Source organism: Podarcis melisellensis, assembly GCF_964234715.1.
Source record: "Podarcis melisellensis genome assembly, chromosome: 7".
Classification (NCBI taxonomy): Eukaryota; Metazoa; Chordata; class Lepidosauria; order Squamata; family Lacertidae; genus Podarcis; species Podarcis melisellensis.
Genome location: NC_138539.1, coordinates 32,120,140 through 32,139,357, shown reverse-complemented (window position 1 = coordinate 32,139,357; position 19,218 = coordinate 32,120,140). Strand labels below are relative to the sequence as shown.

At 40.0% G+C, this 19,218-nt stretch overlaps 1 protein-coding gene and 1 long non-coding RNA gene across 4 annotated transcripts in view; both read right to left on the bottom strand.

Annotated features, from left to right (window-relative positions):
• Positions 1-439: 439 nt before the first annotated feature.
• LOC309374729 lies at positions 440-5,365 on the bottom strand. The gene is made up of 2 exons (XR_014170689.1): positions 4,707-5,365; positions 440-3,652 (listed from the first exon to the last, which is right to left on the bottom strand). It is a non-coding gene; the product is annotated as an uncharacterized lncRNA (long non-coding RNA).
• Positions 5,366-9,032: 3,667 nt separating this feature from the next.
• Positions 9,033-19,218, bottom strand: part of STAU2 (staufen double-stranded RNA binding protein 2) — a 142,793-nt gene continuing 132,607 nt past the window's right edge. For 2 of the 3 annotated variants that reach the window (XM_081919723.1, XM_081919724.1), the window contains exons 14-15: positions 11,711-11,799; positions 9,033-10,088 (exon numbers count right to left, since the gene is read on the bottom strand). In XM_081919723.1, coding sequence (XP_081775849.1) covers positions 9,995-10,088; positions 11,711-11,799 — 183 coding nt within the window. In that variant the 3' untranslated portion in view covers positions 9,033-9,994. Of the gene's footprint in view, positions 10,089-11,710; positions 11,800-19,218 lie in introns of those variants that run through there. The other variant, XR_014170646.1, reaches the window with a different exon arrangement.

Below are 19,218 nucleotides of genomic sequence, written 5' to 3'. Positions count from 1 at the left end.
GAAGATCAACAACAGGCAATCTCAGAAAGAGGAGACACTAGTGGTAATGAAGTATTTAAACCAGTGTTTCCCAAACTTGAGTCTCCAGTTGTTTTTGGACTACAATTCCCATAATCCCTAGCTAACAGGACTAGTGGTCAGGAATGATGGGAATTACAACCCAAAACCAACTGGAAACCCAAGTTTGGGAAACATTAATGTAATGGAAAGTAAAGCACCTGGGCCAAGTGGGTCCACAGCAATATTGCCTCAATATTAATTAAACCTTTAACGAGAACAATGAATTAAATTATAGCATGTAAGAGAATGCCTGAAAGAAGTCCATATGATCATTCCTGAAGATGGTAAAGATTACTCTTTAGCACAGCATATAAACCTATATCATTATTAAATACGGATTACAAGTTTTTTCCTGGATAGACCATAAATGTCAGGCAAGTAAATTTAGATAAATTTGGTTTCATTTGGAAGCAAAACAATGAGAGACTATATCTGTAAGATTTTGCATATATTAAATCTGGCCTACAATACTAAACAAGAAGCAGCTCTACTCTTTTTAGATGCAGTAAAAGACTTTGATCATTTTGAACAGCCATTTTTGATGGAAACACTGAAGAGATTCAGATTTGGAGATAATATTAGGTTATACGTTCTGGTTATCTATAAGGGCACTATGGCAAAAAATATATATTATAAAGAGGTGACTAAAAAACCCTCAGGTTATCTAAAGGGATTAGGCAAAACTGCCGACTTCCTCTTCTTCTCATGTTAGCCATCGAACCTCTGGCAATAAAACTAAGATATATGGAAAACATTCATGGGGTTAAAATTGAGGAAAATGGGGGAAATAAAATTATATGTAGACAATATAGTACTAAGACAAACTGAACTTATGGGTTTGCTGAAGGAGATACAGAATCAGATTTTAATACATGGGAAAGTGGCAGGGTAGACTGAACATAGACAAAACAAAAATAATAGGCTTAAATATACAGATCATACAGATCATAAAAAACAAATAATAAAATTTTAACTATGATTGGGCAACCCAATCTTATACATGAGTATAAGATTACTAGGAAAAGTACAGGACCTGTATACAAATAAGTATGAGCGCTTGTACAAAGGTGGCTTATGTTTGTTGCTAGAATGGGGGAAAAAATTATTGTCTTCAGGTATGATTGCTACTGTAAAGATGGCAATAATACTTAAATTTAACTTTTTATTTCAACATCTCCCAGTTAAAATAACTAAATAAACAGAAGCAAATGATAATTAAGTTTATATGGAATATCAAAAAGCCAAGATTAAAGGCAAAGGTAATATATGGTGAGAGGAAAAGTGAAGGGCTTCAGGTGCTAAATTTAAATTTAATGTGTGTATTGAGTGCCTTTAGTTAGTTGATAGATTAGATGGTGAATCCATATGATGGGATATCAGTTTTGAAGGGAAGATGATTGATGTCCTACTACACAATTTAATATGAGGACATTGTAGTGCAAGATCACTGAGGGTTAAAATATAAAATAGAAATATCTATCCTACTGAGCAGCTGGGACTAGTAAGCTCGAATCCCTCAGGAACTGAACAGGAAGAGCAAACAATATTTTGTGCATTGGGGATTTTTGAGGGGATGTGTGTCGAGACCTTTCACAGGCTCCATGAGAGGTACTAGTGTATGTTGGTGATCCCTGACATGGATGCAGAGCTCCTACATCCACCAAGGAATCAAGCAGGATGGGACTTTCTCTTTCCCAGCTCTTATCTCCCCTCCCATATTGTCTCGATGAAGCTATTTCCCACCTTGTCCAATAGATTCCTGCATATTGTTTTCAATATTCCTCTCCATAGCTATTAAAACCTGAGTTTAATCCATTACTGAAACCTGCCTGGTACTTTCATCTTGCAACTCAGAAACAGCTTCCACATACCTAATTCTCTCCACAAGAAATCAGTCTTCCTCCTCCCCCAGCTGGAGAGTTAAGAGTTGCACACAGGTGTGCTCTATATCCTATCAAGTCTTTCCATTGCCAAGAAGGCTGCACCTCTCCTGGTACTGATGTTACCTGTGTTTGTTTCAATCCTCTATTAGCTCTCAGAAGATCCTTTCTTTATAGGATGAAAACTCTGTTGAGGGTTATATGTGTTTGCAGAGAACCACTCCTACTGTTGTGTGGGGTGGGTGGGGTAAATTCTTTGTGGTTTCCTTTGGCAAAAATGTTCTAGTATATTGATTTTGCTAGCCAGGCCTTCCTGATAATATTAATCCCTAAGGCCTTTCTTTTTTTAAAAAAAACACACCATTCCACACTCCCGCTACAGCCTCCTAAGATGCAGGATGTGTGTGTGTGTGTGTGTGTGTAATACAGGTAATAGAATCATAAATAAAACGAAATGCACAACCCCCTGTAAGGTGCTGCTTCTTCAAACAAGAATCTTGTCTCCCCTTCACTAAATTTTATGTCCCTGATAACATTATGTTTTTACTTACGGTCTGATGGTGCATTTCCTTCCCAACCAAGTACTCTGTGGCCTTCTTGATTCCACTGGGACTATTCTAGGGAAGAACAGTGAACACTGGGTAGGAGTTGGCTCTCACACTGCAAGCCCTTAAGGGGATATTGCCTTTTGTCTATAAAGCATCCTGCACACTTCTGGTGCTGTATAAATAATTAAAAACAGTACAGCTCACATCAGATCAGCACACTTAGGAATTCAGGCGCTTGGTGTTCTTGGCTGCTAAGAGGAATATGGCAGAATGACGGAAAACAAACAAACACTTAAATGCAAAATCTAGGCTTACAAAGCCTTTAAATCAGCCTCTGTCGCAAACAAACATGCGTTTCCTAACTTAAGAGCTTGTTAAAGTTGGGGCACAATTAGGGTTGGTTCTCAGGTGTTTCCAGATGAGTGGCAGATATGCTGATTCAGTGTAACTAACAATTCCAAACCACGTAAGTGTTGGTGCAGCAAAAAAATCACACGGAAAGGAGAATTCCTGGATGCCAAGATCCAATTTTGGGGCAAGTACACTTTTGTGAGAGAACTCCAGCAGAGATTTAAAATCACCAGACATGCAGCATATGCCAGGAATCCTGCTCAGCTCTGCCTGCCTGTCTCTTCTAAGTTTACTGGATCATGCTTCGGCCCCATTTCATCTCCTTTCCCCTCAACCCAGTTGTGCCAACCAGGTCCTGGCTTGCCCTTTGACTCCCCCCTGCCCAACCATTTGGTCTCTGGGCCCAAGCTGTACAGAACCAGTGGCTTTCAAACTGTTTACTATTGAACACTGTGGTTCGATCAGCCATGGACAAGCTTGCTAAAAGTTAGCTTGCCAGCTGTTTCTGAATTTCCCCCTGTAATGTGCAGCCACAGAGGAATGTTGGATAATTCTCAGCTTGCATGGCTTGCTGTTGCCTCCCTTGAGCCAATAATGTGCTTTATGATTCACCCACTACTTACTATTTTCTCTTCCAACAGTCGTGGCTCACCAAAACTGCTATCTCTGAGAGCTGCAGCTTCCCTTTGTAGCATAAGATGATTAGTAGTCTAACCAGCATTGCTTCAAATGATGGAATTACTTAAAATCACTCTGAGATGTATTTGTGCGTAGTCACACCATGAAGGCTGCAGGGAATTGTGTCATTTCCAGCTAAAATGGAATTATGCGAACAGATTTTAGCTTCCAAACAGAAAGGCTTTTGCTTATTTAGAATTAAGGATAATGAATTTCTTACACATGCCGGTGCCTATAATGAGCAGCTCACAGGATAGAGGTGGTGGCCAGGATGGGGTAGGGAAAGATCCAGGTTGTCCCATTCATTGTAATAGGCCAGGGATTCAAACTGAGACTTAATCATGGCAAAATAGCTATTTGTTCTGCTAAAACAGTGCTTCCTGTATGGCGTAGCTAATAAGCCTCTCAGAGTAAGTTAAGGATACACATGCTGTTACTCACTGGTGCTATTTTTCTTTTAAAAATGCTAATAGGACATGATCCCACTAAGTTAAGCCTACTTAAGCCCTGGTTTCAATGGGAAGGCTCACATATTTAGTTCTCTCCTGCTGAAATCAACAGACCTTTAAAAAGCAACTTTGGTTGGCTCATTTCTTTTCAGACAGAAAAAAAGGATCCATAAAATATGCATAAATAAATAACGTCGCAAGTGGAGCAGTGTTGAAAAGAACCTTGCATGTGTCAGTGTGGGGAGGTGATCTGCTTTTCCAGCACTGAGAGGGAAACATTTTGCTCTTCATGAAACTGCCTTCCTCGGTTGTCTGAATGGCCCTTGAGAGCCTCACTATGATTTAACTGCACTTGAAATTAAATATTCTAGGTGCTGATGGTAGCCCTTATGATTGAGGAGGAGAACACCTGCACACTAAACCAGCTGGAGTTTCCTGGATGGATTCATGACTAGGTATAAGATAGTGATGTAATTCAAAAGGCACGTAGGTGAGAGTCAAATTTGTGAATAATCTGCACTGGGTCACAGTTCCTTTCAGTACCAAATAGTCATGATGCAGTTCAAATTCAGGTGTCTACTGATGAATATCTGGGGAGGAAAACTTTATGGCAGGCCTGGGGAACTTGTTGGACTCTAACCTCCATCAGCCACAGCTATCACAGACAAGGGTTGCGGGTGATAAGAGTTGCAACATCTGTAGAGCCACAGGATCCCCAAACCTGTTTTATAGAAACCAACCTGAAGACTTTATTTGCTCCTCTTCTCTGAAGTAATGAAATAATATTAAAAGTAGCTTCAGGCTTCCAAAGTTTTATCAGTTACCAGGGACACTTGAAAATCTATTGCTGAATAAGATTCATGGAGCTGCAGCAGCTAACCTATGAGGAAGAAATTCCAAAGACTACATGAATGGCTGTTCAATTAAAATATTTCACAACTACTGTGGTTCTCAAAAATAAGGAAAAAGCACCCTATCTGATGGGAATATCAAGTATCTTTAATAGAAAAATATCAAGCTTCAGATACATTTTCAGCAAAGATGAAAGTGGGAGTGTTAAGAGCAGTGCACATCTAGTTTCTTCTGTGCTTTGTCTTTAAAGTAGTCTAATTAAATCAGAATAGTTACAAATTATTTGAAACTTCTTTTAAAAACTACCTTCATCCTACCTTGAGCCTACTCAAATGCTATGTTTCTTTTAGGTGGCAATCAATTTTTTTCTGCAATCTGCTCTCTTAAGGGTGAAACTACACAATATGTTAGTCACAGAGTGCTTTTCCTAACTGCTCTAATTTTGGAGGGGGGGGGATATAGAAATAGGGCCACTGCTCCACTTCACATTCTTGATCTGGATTAGGGGCCCACACCAGTTTTATGCTGAACATCACCCCTACCTTTCTACTATAAAAATAAATTTGCAGTAAACAGTACATCTGAGGTAAAAAAAAGTTGCCAGGAGAGAGCAATTTTCAATAGACAACTGCTACAAGGTCCAATGCAGATCGAAGTTCCATGCCTGCTTTGCCATCAAAACGAAAGGAGACAGATTAAGCACATTTGAAGTTTGCCCCCAAAGGCAGTTTTTTTATACAATACTTTTCAGCCATCATGGAAACGAAACTTTAGACTCCTCCTTACTCAAACCTCTTAAGTCTTGAAAATATTGGATCTGTTTTTAGAAATAAAAAGTCATTTTTAATAACGTTGGCTCATTCTGCCATCTTTCATGGTTCTTGAAAATATTCTTTATTTCGCAAGAGTTGGCATGAGCATTCTGGTAATATCTGCATGCCCTTCAGAAACTTCAATTAGTCCGTCAATTAGATGGCCTTAGCCAAGATGCTCCCCCTCAACAGGAGGCTTGTGGAGAATGCTGCAGGGAAAATACACTGCTCTCTGATTCAATTATAATAAAATATACTGATGATATGGATAAACATTTCTGCACCAATGCAAAATTCTATAAGCATTAGATGCTTTCATTGACAATTCTAGCCATTAATATTTCTTTGATAATGCACAAGTGTCAGGGAGCACAGATGAACTAAACAAGGACATGCAGAAAGGAGGGACCAACCCTCCCCAACAAATTTTAAAAGTGAATCACAGAGGATGTTATTACAAAGCTTTGTTACAGCATTGCCTTTTGTATCCTCCACCGATACTGGCATCTCGGATCAGATGAATCCTGCCTGCCTTTACCACCAATGATGCAGCGATGTTGACACAAGGAACCAAATGCATTTCCAGTGAAAGCGTTTGTTTCACATGTCACTCTGACTTCCTGATCTTTGCCCAAGTGCCCAGTGCAAAAGGACCCCAGTTCTCCACATCTCCCGATTTGGAGCAACCAAAACAGGTGAATTCAAGTTCAAGGTGAGAAGGATTTGAAATGCCACCTGGAGTGAGGGTATTTACTTATTTGGGCTTGAAGAAGGACTCTGCATAGGCTCCTATCATAATTCACCCCATGACATGTTGGCCCACAGCTCAGTGTATCTCCCCAATATTTGGGATGGATGTGTACAATAAGATAGTTCATAACTATTCACAGTGAAAGAACAAACTAGCCAATTATACCACAAATAAAGAGCATAGTATAGAACAATTATTTCTATCCTGAAATAAACTGAGATCCACAAACATTTTCCCCTTATTCTTAAATTATTTGCTAGTTATTTCAGAAGCAGATGAATAGAAATATACACCTGGCTGTGGACTAGGACTCGTTGATGGGAACTGTACTGCTTTTTGAGCAGTTCCTGAGCACAATTCAACATGCTGGTACTTACCTTAAAAGGCTTGGGGCTCAGGTACCTGAAAGAAAGCCTACTCCCATACTAACCAGTATTGCAGCCATCTTCAAAGGCTCTCCTCCTCTTTGGGCCTCCACAATCTAGACTAGTGCAGCTGGCTACCAGAGACAGAGTCTTCTTAGTGGTGAGTCTTTGTTTGTGGAATACCCTCCACAGGGAGACTTGCTTGATGTCAAGAATGCTATCCTTATCACCAGGCATTCTTACGCTCCCAGCCTTTTAAATGCAGTGTTTTCAATTGATGTCAACTAGCTATGCTTTATTTTGATTTTTCTGCTGTTTGGGGAAAATGCTCTGCAGGTTTTTCTGAAAAATGTCATATGTAAATATATATTCTAAATGAACAATACAATTTGTATTCAAACATAAATACATGTCCAACATGGTATTCCATAGGACCCAACACAAACTAGATGTGAATGCAACAATGCACTGAAGTTTGCTTAATCTGCAGCCAGGTTTTCATTATAGTCATGGGGTCCTTTAGAAATTAAACTTCATATCCTCTGCAGCAGAAAACAGATTCTGCAACTGAGGCTCTATTCTAGGACTGTAGGACATTTGCAGCCATGCCATGCGCCAGATGCAAACAGATCGTTTTCTTGGCTAGGATCAGTTTTAATAATCTCGTTGCAGAGCCTTCAGAGCTCTGCAGACAATGTATCAGTAGTTTTAGGGTCACCAAAAACAAATAATTAAAAAACAACAACAGCATTCACATATGAGTAAAGAAAATGCACCATCTGTTGAAAGGTTAAATGTGCAATTGGAGGCCATCATTTGGGCTGACATCGACCAGTTCAAATTCCTTCTTTTTAATTGCATTAGGCCCTTGGTTTTCCTGATGAAAATCCTTCTCTTGTGTGCTTCGTAGGGCCTTAGGGCCTAATTAAAATATTACTTGACAATAAAATTAGGCTTGTAACCTGTTACAAATGGGTCCCTTAGCCCTTTAAAATAAGAGTAGCTATACTACATAATTTCTAACTGTTGCACTGAGCCTCAATCCTTAATGAATCTCAAACCTGGCTCTGCAAAAATGGTATCATGGGTAACAGAAACAAATCCTGCCTGCGGCTCCGTAGGACTAGTAAGAATAAAAAAAGATTATTTTCTCAGGAAATTGCTTAGATAGGTGTTGGAATTCACAGAGAAGAGAGAAGGCTTATGAATATTAACATGTAAGGCCTGTGGCTAGATAGTGACAACACTTAAAGAAATATAACTATGGGTAGAAAATTAGCTCTCGGAATTCCTCTTGATATTAAGAAGCAGCGGACAGAAAGCCAGCTCAGAAACTGCTTTCCATTGTTAGCGTTGTACTCCCACACAGTTTTAGGCAAGTGCTACCATGCTAGTGCCCATCTTGCGAGCTTCTAGGCCTTCATAGTGCCCTATAGACTTGAGGGTATCTGCAAATTTGAAGGTCTGTTCACATAAAAAAGGATCCAGTTCTCTTCTTCCAAAAGCTGGTGATTTTACTGCGCTTGGGAATTTTCTTTAGCCCTATTTGGACATTCAGGGTCACACAATAATCATGTGAGAGAGGAGAGCAGGGTTGCCCTCAGATGCCCTGCCCCTGCTGCCACGTCCTGTGTTGGCCCATCCCCAAGGCATGTCTGCAGTGAGGAAGCCCGATGAACATGCATGTGCTGGAACTTGCAAATACGTTCAGAGAGAGCATTCAGGAGGGGCTGGTGCAGGGTGTGACAGTGGGGTCGAGGCAAGTGAATGCAACCCCACTCTTATGTTTATTGTTTTGTAGCCCTGAATGCCTGCAGAAGGTCTTTCCAATGTGGCCTGATTTTCCCTAGTGTGCCTGGGAGCATTTGGTTAAAATGGTGCTTAGATGGCATAGATTAACACTGGCCTATGTAGCAGACAGTATGTTCTATGATCAGAAGGTAGTAATGAACTATGGGCACTTCCAGCTGTTGCAACACACACACAACTACATTGGTCCCTTATTTGTCTGACAAATGCAATGAAAGCACACCCAGGGCACACACATCAGTGGTGTGCATATTCTTTGTTTTACACACACAAACACATTGAGATAACACCAATTTCTACACACACAAATTTTGAGACGTGCAGACATTTTGCAACTTATGCATATTACTCTATTCTTTTTTGTGTTTTGAGACAGGGAAGGGGAGAAGTGTCTAAGGCAGCATCCCATCTTAGTGTAGGTGACACATTTCACTAGTGTTATTCACAAATTAAAGAAGAAATGACACCACCACTGTATACATGAACTGACGTGGTTTTACTGCGTTGGCCACTTGCTTAATTTGTATATGCTAGTACAGAATAAAAATGCAAATTTCTGTCTCTGCCCCACTGGCAGTTTTACACACCTGCTCCACCACTTTTTGTCCTCTGAGATGACGTTGCCATCCTTTTCTACTTTTTGCGGTCAGAATGCAGTTATTAAAAACACTCAGTTGATGTGAATGAGAGATTGATGCAAAACACAGAATGAGGAGTCGATGTGTTTCACACAACAGAGAACAAAGGGAGGAATGTGTTTCTTGGAAGCAAGGTGCTTTCTTCAATCAACGAATGGCAAGGGAAATCAAATACCATCACTGCTTTCTCTTGTAGTGTATTGTGACCGGTCATTAACGTTCAAGCAAATACTTGTCATGATTTAAACTTCAGTTTGCAAACAACTTGGAGTCGTGCATCTTACAGGCATAATGTATTCCGTAAGACTATGAAGAATGCATAATGTTGGCATAGAAAGAGAAGCTGTATGACTATATATGAAGACAACAACTACAACTCTCACAGCACTGTCATTGATTAATTTCAAAATATTCAAGCATAATTAAAAAAAAAAGAGAGGAAAGCTGAACTTATTCTACACTATAAAGGAGTCGTATAACTCAACCTAATGTTGACTTTTCCTTTCCTCCAGAGTATTAAGCAACTGTAAACTTAATTTCTCCAACTGAGTCTTAGTTAATTATTTGCTGTTTAAACCTCCAGTAGTTTTTTAAGGTTTGGAGGGGAAACAGCCAGTTTTATTTATTTCCCCCTCATCAATAAACAGTACCATGTAGACTATCTCCTGTGTTAGAATAGTGTTGTCTTCACATAAGACTCAAATAATGGTATTAGTCATTCATTTCCTTGTACACATACACCCTGTTGCGTGTTGACAGGTTTATAAGGATGCAGTGGCAGCCACGGGTGCTGGGAAGCTCCTAGACGACAGCCTTTGAATCCTTGCAGTCCTGAGCAATGGTGCCTGAGTTAGTCTGTTTATTGTCTGCGTTTTCTCCCAGATGCTTGACTTGTCTGAAAGATTAATACATTAACAAGAGCGGTAAGGTCCAGGGTTGCACATCTTTAAGACATTTTTATTAGCAGATGGCACATGAGATTCAAAGGTCACCGTAAGGGGGGACATTTTAAAGTGAAACAACAATATTTATGTTCAGATACTATGCTGGTGAGATCATGTGGTAAATGGTTCTGATTAAATTAGTTTACAAATAGCCACTATATATCAGCCTCTTGCTTTTCTCCAACATCGCTTGCTTAACAAAAACATGCTCCTGTCTGGGGTTCAGCCAAACCAGGTTCAGGTAGAGGAAGAAGAATACCGCTATCTACCCATGCCTGGTGCACAAACAATTTGAAACTTTTGGTACATTCATCTAATATTATAATCAAACAATCTGTATGCTCTGTATGTGATTGTTTCTGATGTCTGCATCTGCATACTTAAAAACGAAACAGAAATGACACGCACAAAGGTAGAACAGGTGGTGTATTTAACATCCTTCATTTAACTCTAATGTAGTACAAAGCTAGCGTACTTCAGTTCTTTTTCTCATCTATAATACTGCAGGCTTCACAAGGCAGGAAGCTTATCACAGCACTTACGTCACAAATCAGAAATACATGGAAATCTGGCATAATCTGTGGGATATATTATTTGCAAATAGAAATGTGAAGGGCCAGGGGGAAATGGATTTAGGTTCCCCCCACCCCCATTTTTCATAAACAAATTGAGAAAACAACTAGAAAATTGATTTTTAAAAAAGTTTCCCTGCCGATTCTACAGTTTCCTCCCTGGGCCTTCACAGCTCTAATAGCAAAGCAACAAAATTTGCCTTGCTCTGCAGTTCTTCAAAGACTGACATTTTTTAATGCCCACTATGCAGCTCAGGTGAGAATTCTATACCCACCTGAGAATACGTCCCACTGACCTCAATGGAACTCAATTCTCTCTTGACATGTATAGGATTGTACTGTCAGAGGTATTTGACCAGTTCTAGAAATTATTGTGGCTAAAGGAAATATGATGTGGACATGGAACTTCTCCACCCTCAATTATGTGCAAGAGACAGCAGCCTCGACGAAAGTGCAGCTTCCTCTAGTAATATGAATAGGAAGCTTGCTTGCACAGCAGTTCCACAAAGGTATCAATCTGTTTTTGCACATCAGAATGCTCAGTATTCTAGATTATTGAGAGGTGGACCTTGTGAAGTGCTTAAATGAAGGAAACTGACTCCAAACTATTAAGGTCAAAAACCAAATTCATACTACCTGCCCTCATCTTTATATGGGATCTCGCAGCAGCGAAGAATAAATATGTTTCTAAAATATGACGAATTCACAGATTTCATGTATTTAAAAGCCCATGTTAAAGAGGATGGTCAAATTATTTATTTGTTATTTAAATTTATACTTCATCTTAGCACACTAAATGACCCCGGTTAATAACAATCCAAAGTGATTCTGAAACCTACTCTCAGCAATGGCGCCAAATTGTTACAAGGTTTACATGACTATGAGATCAGAAGAGGCCACGTATTTTGGAAAGATCTCAGTACATCTACACCATTCATGTAAAAAGTCCAGTTAAGCAAGCACACATGTTCCCAAAAGAATACTGTGAAAGTGGGTCTTACTTTTCAAATGAACCATTTTCAGGCTTTACAGTTCCTTCAAGTGGATCCAGTCCTTGTTCCGAAAACTGTTTCAAGGCACTTAAAGCTGCCTGTAACACAGAGGAATTAAAGAGAGATGATAGATACTGAAGTAGGCATACTATTAGCAATGAGCATGGAATGTTTTATGACATCAAATATGTATCAGGGACACAGTGGACGGTGACAAAGCTCAGGGTTATAAAGATACATTGAAAAAGAGATGGATTAGGGACCAAAGAGAATTGTTTTCCCCACTGGATGGTGAGAAAGACTGGCTAATACTTTTCTTTTCAGTGCTCAGCTTTGCTTGCACCTTAAAACAAGCATCCTCTGTATAAAATGAAGCAATCTACATGTCTCTAGATTACCTAGATCCATACTTCCTTGCTTCATATGCTACTCTTGAGGCCAAAACTAGCCAATGTGGCAGACAGGGGCATAGGAAGGGTGGGCGGTTCACCCCGGGTGCCATCATGGAGGGGGGTGACAAATTACCAAGGAACAATTACTGCCCTACTGGGCGGTTCATAGAAAACATTTTTTTTGAAAATGCCTGCTCTTATCTCACTACACAAGGGATTATATAGCTATATATTAAATTTAATGCATATCAGCTAATATCTTGACCCTCCTCCACGAAAATAGCTGTTTACTTGGCCGTTTTCCTATGTCATGAAGGCTGAAATTGCAATTCAGTGGCGCAGGGTCAGGGATGGTCTAGTTGAGATTCCTGCATTGCCCCAGGGGTTTGGCTAGATGACCCTCAGGGGTCCCCTCCAACTCTACAATTCTCTGGTGCAGGCTTGTGCAGAGTTTTAGGTACAAGTTGGATGCAAGGGGTGCATAGGATTGCAGCCCATCTTATGAACCGTTGGCTTGGGAATAAGTCCCACCGATCATGATGAGACTAGATTGCTGCTGTGCAGTCCTGTTTTTAAAATAAATGTTTTCCTTTTCAGATAATACAGAGCATGGTGAAATCACAATAAATAAAACCTCCCCTTCAGTAGTTTCAAGCACTACTACAGGTTCCACATAATATCTGTACTGCATTGTTTATTGTGACAGCACCGGCACTTTGGAATTCCCCGCCTATTGCAACAAAGCATATGCCTTTGCTAGACGCTTTTTGGGCACCCGCTAAAAGCAATCTTCTTTAGGCAAGGATACCTAGATGCTTATAAAGTTGAAGTAATTTTAATCTTAATATTTTAGCTTTTGTATGTTTTAAAGTAGGATTGTTAATTTTTCTTGATTTTGCTGCTGTGGTGTTTGTTTGTTTTTTGTTTTGGTAAACCACTTTGCAGGTTTTAAAAAATAAATTTTATTAAATAAATAAACAATAAGTATAAATAAAATAACACAAGCCAAAACACAATCCATCCTGTAAACTTAAGTATCTGTCCACAGTCGCCTACTTGTTATCAGAGGCCCAGAATCCACATTTCTTTGTAAGAAAATATGAAATAATGTAAAACCATTTTTGCAGGCAAAAAAATTTCAAAAAATCAATGTGTGTGTGGGGGGGTAGGGCGTGACAAGAAATTTTCTGCATAGGGTACCACCTGACCTTCCTACACCTCTGGTGGCAGACATGGGGTTGTAACATCAAGTGATGCAAAATGTGACATCACTTAACTGCAAATTACCTCACTCTCTCAGGTAACAGCCAATGAAGTGAAGAATAGGTATGGTAACTCACAGTGCAATGATGTGATGCAACACATTTTTAAAAAAATGATTTTAATTTTCAAAGTTCTATAGTAAATCAACAATAAAAACATAAAACCCATCCACACAACCCACACATACAAATCAACATGAGAGAAAGGAATAGAGCTTTTCTTATTTCTGTTTAATGGTTAATATGTTATGCCTCCCTCCTGCGACCTTGAAAACTATCATGCCACAATGAACTGCGTGCTCCTGGTGGCATTCAACGTGGTCTTTCTCTGTTTGGAAACTTAATCAAGTTATACCAAGTTCCTTCAGACTGTACTTTAATGAGTCTTTCTGTGCCCAATCCTCATTGTTCCCTTAAAAAATGGACAGAAGTGCTAATTTTGGATGCTTTCTTATTGTTGGCACTAATAGTCTTTGGCACTCATCAAACACCAAACCTCAGAATGCTTCTACCTCTTCACACTCTCACAACTCCCACTATTTACGGCCTTTCCAACAAGAAGCACTACTAGCTACTATTAGAATACACACTCAATTATGCAGGAGCAATAATAACATTCTTATATAGATATCCCATAAAATGAATGGGTCACACTTCAGGGAAAGCCTTCTTAAACAAATATGTCTTCAATAGCTATCTAAATATCAATGCCAGGTGCTTGTCTTATTTCAGCTGGCCACTAATTCCAGAAGGCTGGAGCTGCAACACTAAAAACCCAGTTTCTACAGCATACTATACACACTTCTGGGGCATGCGGTACTCTTGGTTGTGCCCCATCTGAGGAGCACAGTTGCTGGGCAGGAATATATGGGGCAAGGAAATCCCTCAGGTAACCAAGTTCCATGTTATTTAGGGTATTAAATTCTAAAAGCAAAATCTTTAACTGCACCCGCCCAGTAGCTTATTGATTGCCAGAGCAGTTCCCTCAGCAGAGGTGTTACCTCAGTGGGAGGTCCCAGCCAATAACCTAGTGGCTGCATTCTGCAGCAGAAAGCTCAAGAGGAGTCTCACTAAAAGCCCATGACAGTCGTCCAATCTTGAGATTACCAGTGGGAGGGCCACAGCAGCTGAGGTATCTCAGCCCAGGAACAAATATAACTATCCCACCAACCAAAGCAGATAAAAGGCACTCCTTTTATAGATGAGACTCGCTTTCTTTGCTGTTGGTGAGCGTTTTTTGGAAGACAGAAGAACTGCCAGCAAGGGAAGACTTGCCTCATGGGGCTAGCAAGTTCTAGATTCAGAAGACACCAATGGTTGCTGGGGGGGGGGTGTGCAGGAAAGATGATGGATAAAGGCAGGATGCAACCTCAAAAACCCTAGCTCCACAGGGACAGCATGTTATTTTTCTTCATGTTCCCGGACTTAAATGTGATTTTTTAAAAAAAATATGGAAATCACCTGAACAACACTTTCAGAGCCCCCTTGGGCTGGGATGTAAATGTGCTGGATAAAATTAAAAATATGGGGCCGATCATTCCTTTGTGAATGATACCTTCAGTTCATTAATGTTGCTAACTCCTTTCATGCTGGGATCAGCTTAATGAGCACTGCTGCCCCACTCTAACACCACAATCACATTTCCCCTTTCCTTCTACAAACTGAAACAATTAGAGCTCTTCTCCCACCATTCCACCTCTTGCTGAATTCCATCAATGTAATATTCAGTATGTATGTTGGTATTTTGTGAATGCTAATCAGACGCCTGACCTTTCAACAACTTGTGGCACAGGCATGCCAGAAGCTCCATTTTAATCAGCTCATATAAGGCTTATCACTTTCTGGACGGCAGAAAACAAATAGCATGTATGTGCTGAACAGAACTAGCAGAGCTATATGCTAGACATGCACACTGCAATTCTAGTGCAGAAGCTAAGAAATGTCCTGCACTTTAAGCCTGCCTGGATGCGAGTCCATCTGGGATCCATATGGCTGCCACACTGAGCTTTATGGAACAAGAGTGGGGCATAGGCATGATAAAGAAAAAAAATTCAAAATAGGAACACTTCCCTGAACTATCGTCACAGTTGCTTTCATTGCTGTTTTCAACTGAGAGCAGCAAGTACATAACAAAATGGGATTAAAGATTCAACAGCTTCATTGTCGAGCTCCTATTAAATGCTTCAGGTTGTGTTCCTGCCGCACTGCTATTTTGTAGCTCCTTAATGAAATATTAACCTAGTTTCTCACGCTGTTTGCAGAATTCATTCATGGGAACCTCTGCTTCTTTCTTTACTCAGAACATCTATCTCTATGTCTTTGAAGGGAATGTCAGCAGCAATGCTGAACGAAAGCATTTGTTCCCGCTGAAGGAATGCCAAGGATAGAAAGGTGAAATACATCTATCTGACGAAATATTGTGTAAAATAAAAACAGGGTAGGATTTGTTACAATACTTTAGATGACTGCCTAAAATTGCATCCAGGTAAAGCAGGGATGACCATGCAATAAAAAAGGTGTGGTCAGCATTACATTCTGTAATGCATCACTTAAGAGGTTTTCCTTGCAAAAGCTTGTGCTTAATTAAAAATATCTGATTTCTGAACCCTCCTCATGCTGTCGATCTTCTTAGATAAGTGGTTCATAAAGGATGTGGCATGCCACCCTGGTATGGCAGGAGAGGATGGCAAGTGTGGTGGAAAGATTCAAGGACAATCAAAGAAATATCTAAACATTTCAGTATAGTATAGTATAGTATAGTATAGTATAGTATAGTATAGTATAGTATAGTATAGTATAGTATAGTATAGTATAGTATAGCATAGCATAGCATAGCATAGCATAGGGTGGTTTTTTTGCAGAATATGGATACGTATCTTATCAAAATCAAGCATTGCTATGAGTTTGTTTCTTTTTGTTTTTCAATGTAATCCTTATCAATGAAAAAAACTGACGTGGCATGAGCAAATTCTATTCTGAAAGTGTGGCCCAGACCAAAAAGCATGAGAACCACTGCCATAGACACTTTCTCCGTCACTAGAACTTCTTTTAACCTTTAAATGAAGCTGATATTTTGCACCACCATTGCACCACTTCCACCTTTGCGCTATGAACTAAATTTCTTTTAGCAAAAACTAAAGCCCACCTCAAAGCCCCACCCTTTTTCCAGCATGCTGCACAAATAGGATGCAAAGTCTTTGTGCTTGGCCTGCCAGCCTCCGCTGCAAAGTGAACGAGTTAATTAAGGTTTTGTTCTAAACAGCAGTTAACATGCATTATATCCTCTCAACAGCCCTGTGGGATAGAGTTAAGACTGAGAGAAAGCTGAGTGGTTCAGGATTTCAAAGGAAAGGCCCTTCTGGATCAGAGACGTATCCACTCCAGCATCTTGTTTCCCACTGTCAGACACCCATGGGAAGTCCATAAGCAGGAGATGTGGGTAAGTGTTCCCCAGTGAGGGTGCTGATCTATTCCCTTATTTGACTACACTAACACCACACCACCCATTGTTCTCTCTCCAGAGCATAATCTGATTAGTTCTGTGACACTATCACATTCTTTAAACGATTCCTAATTTTTTTGCAGCAGGTGTTTTACAAGACCATATGCCCTCTCCCTTGATTGCCAGCTGTTGGCAGGTGGTGATTATTCTGACCACTAAATATTGGCAGGCTCTGCTTACCCGGAGCACCAGATATTGTTCAATGCTGCTCCCTTTACGGTCCAGCTGTCCATCCCCCAGTGTCACATGAATTCCAGGAGATCTGGTAATGTACTTCCCCCTCATCCCCCAATGTTTAACTATGGAGAGATAGGTGAGGGAAAATGCATTGGGCAGCAGATTATAATTCTGCAGATGAATTTGGAAGCTGAAGTGTTTGAGCATGGGTAAAGCATGGAGAGTCAAAGTCTGATGGGGCAGCACAAATAGGGAGAGTACTGTTGCGCTTGGTTCCTACTCGCAAGTTTCTTGTAGGCATCTATTTGGCCACTTGGAGAAGAGGATGCTGGATTAGATGGAACTTTGGTCTGATTCAGAAGCGTTGTTTTTTGTCATTTTATGAGTATGAGGTGCTATTGGCAGAGATTAAGTGTTGCACTGGATTCTGGGGTCACCAGTGTCTCTTGATCCTGAGTCCTGATGATAACTCATCTACTTTCTCAGGATGTTTTGCATTTCTGATTCAAGTTTGAGGGTAGGCTCACAAAGTCAGTCAGAGAAGTACAAGGACTGGACTGTTTTGTATGTTTGTACACTGCCTTGATAGTTTTATGGGGGTGACCTAGAAATCCTTTAAGTATAAATTAAAAATGACCTAATGGTCCACACTTATAAAGATCTTCCAAGATCCAACGTCATGCATAATTGTTACTACACTTCAGATGAACTGGGCCTGATGTACACAATCCTTAAAAAACTAGGAAACGCTTGCAAAATTAACAGCAGTGAGGGGATATAAGTGAATAAATATCTGACAAGGATTTTAGCAGAGAATTGTTTTTCCGAAGGCTGAACACTTCCTCAAATGGATTTTTTCTCTCTTACAAAAGAGCATCTGCACAGATATATAGAAATATTTCTCTCCCCCAGAAGATTTTACAACTGCTTTGTGAGCAAAGCCCCATAGGTTATGAAACAGATGTCTTTACACATTTAATGTATCACTTGTTTTCTGTGTAGATACAGCAATGCCAAAAACACAATGCCAACAGGATGCACTACTCTGCTCTTTGTTTGTCTTGGCTGCTCTTCCCATTATAAATATGTGTCTGGATCTGGCTGGAGGTGGATGTTTCCAATCAGTTTGGTCATTTTTAGGTTTCCTTAAGCCAATTAGCAATTAGCAAATCATATTGAAATTTGTTAATTTCTTCCCCCTCTGGTTTTCCCTCTGTGGGGAACTGGATAGTTTGTAATGACAATTTAATAACATGAGGTCATCCTTACACAAAGCAGTTGCATACAGAGGCTTGCTCTAGAAAAATGTGGTTTCAACTCACGTTCTTATGATAATGATTTAATGTTTTTCAGTACAATGTAGGGATATATTTCCTTTGCCTTTTACATCTATGTGACATTTCAGATTCGTCCCAAGATGTCCCTAAATGGTCCTCTTGTGCGTGTCTGTTCACTTCACCTTACTGGGAGTGGCACATACCTCTGAAGACAGAGAACACACCTAACTTAATTCTTCATACTTTTCCCTTTTATGGAACGAACACAAATGCTACTAACTTAGCCAAACCACTGTTGTGGCTTACTGTCTCCCATTTCTCTATGGTGTGAGAAGCTACTGCCTAATTCTCATGGACCCATTCATTAAATGCTCTTATTTAGGGATTTTGACTGCCATAAAGTAGGGGCTGAAGGGAAAGTTTAAAAGAAACACAATTATCTCTTATAGGACTTCCACACTGAGAAGCTTAAAGCCTTCTGGTGCTTAGCCACTATTTATTTATTTATTTACTGGCTGTTTTGTTTTAGACACATGCCTCAGCTTTATTGTAAGAAACCAAAGCAGCTAATAGTAAACAAGTTAGAACAACACCAAAATAATCAAAACAGAAATCCAATAAACATGGCGACACATTGAATACAAGCCTGTATTTCTAGCCTGCACTTGGGTCTTTTTCGCTCCGTGCCAGAACAGATTCCTTTGCACCATGCAGACTTCAGGACCACTCATCAGCCACCTACAGTTTTAGAAACCTTCTGAGCTGAATTAGTGGAACTTACAAGAAGGTTACAGGGTCCTCTACTAGGATATTTCAGCCCTATAAATTCTGCCAGGGCCCCCAAGTGAATGAGTTGGTCCTTTCCCAAAATTCTTCTGTTCCATCCAGTACAGTACACATCTAGGGA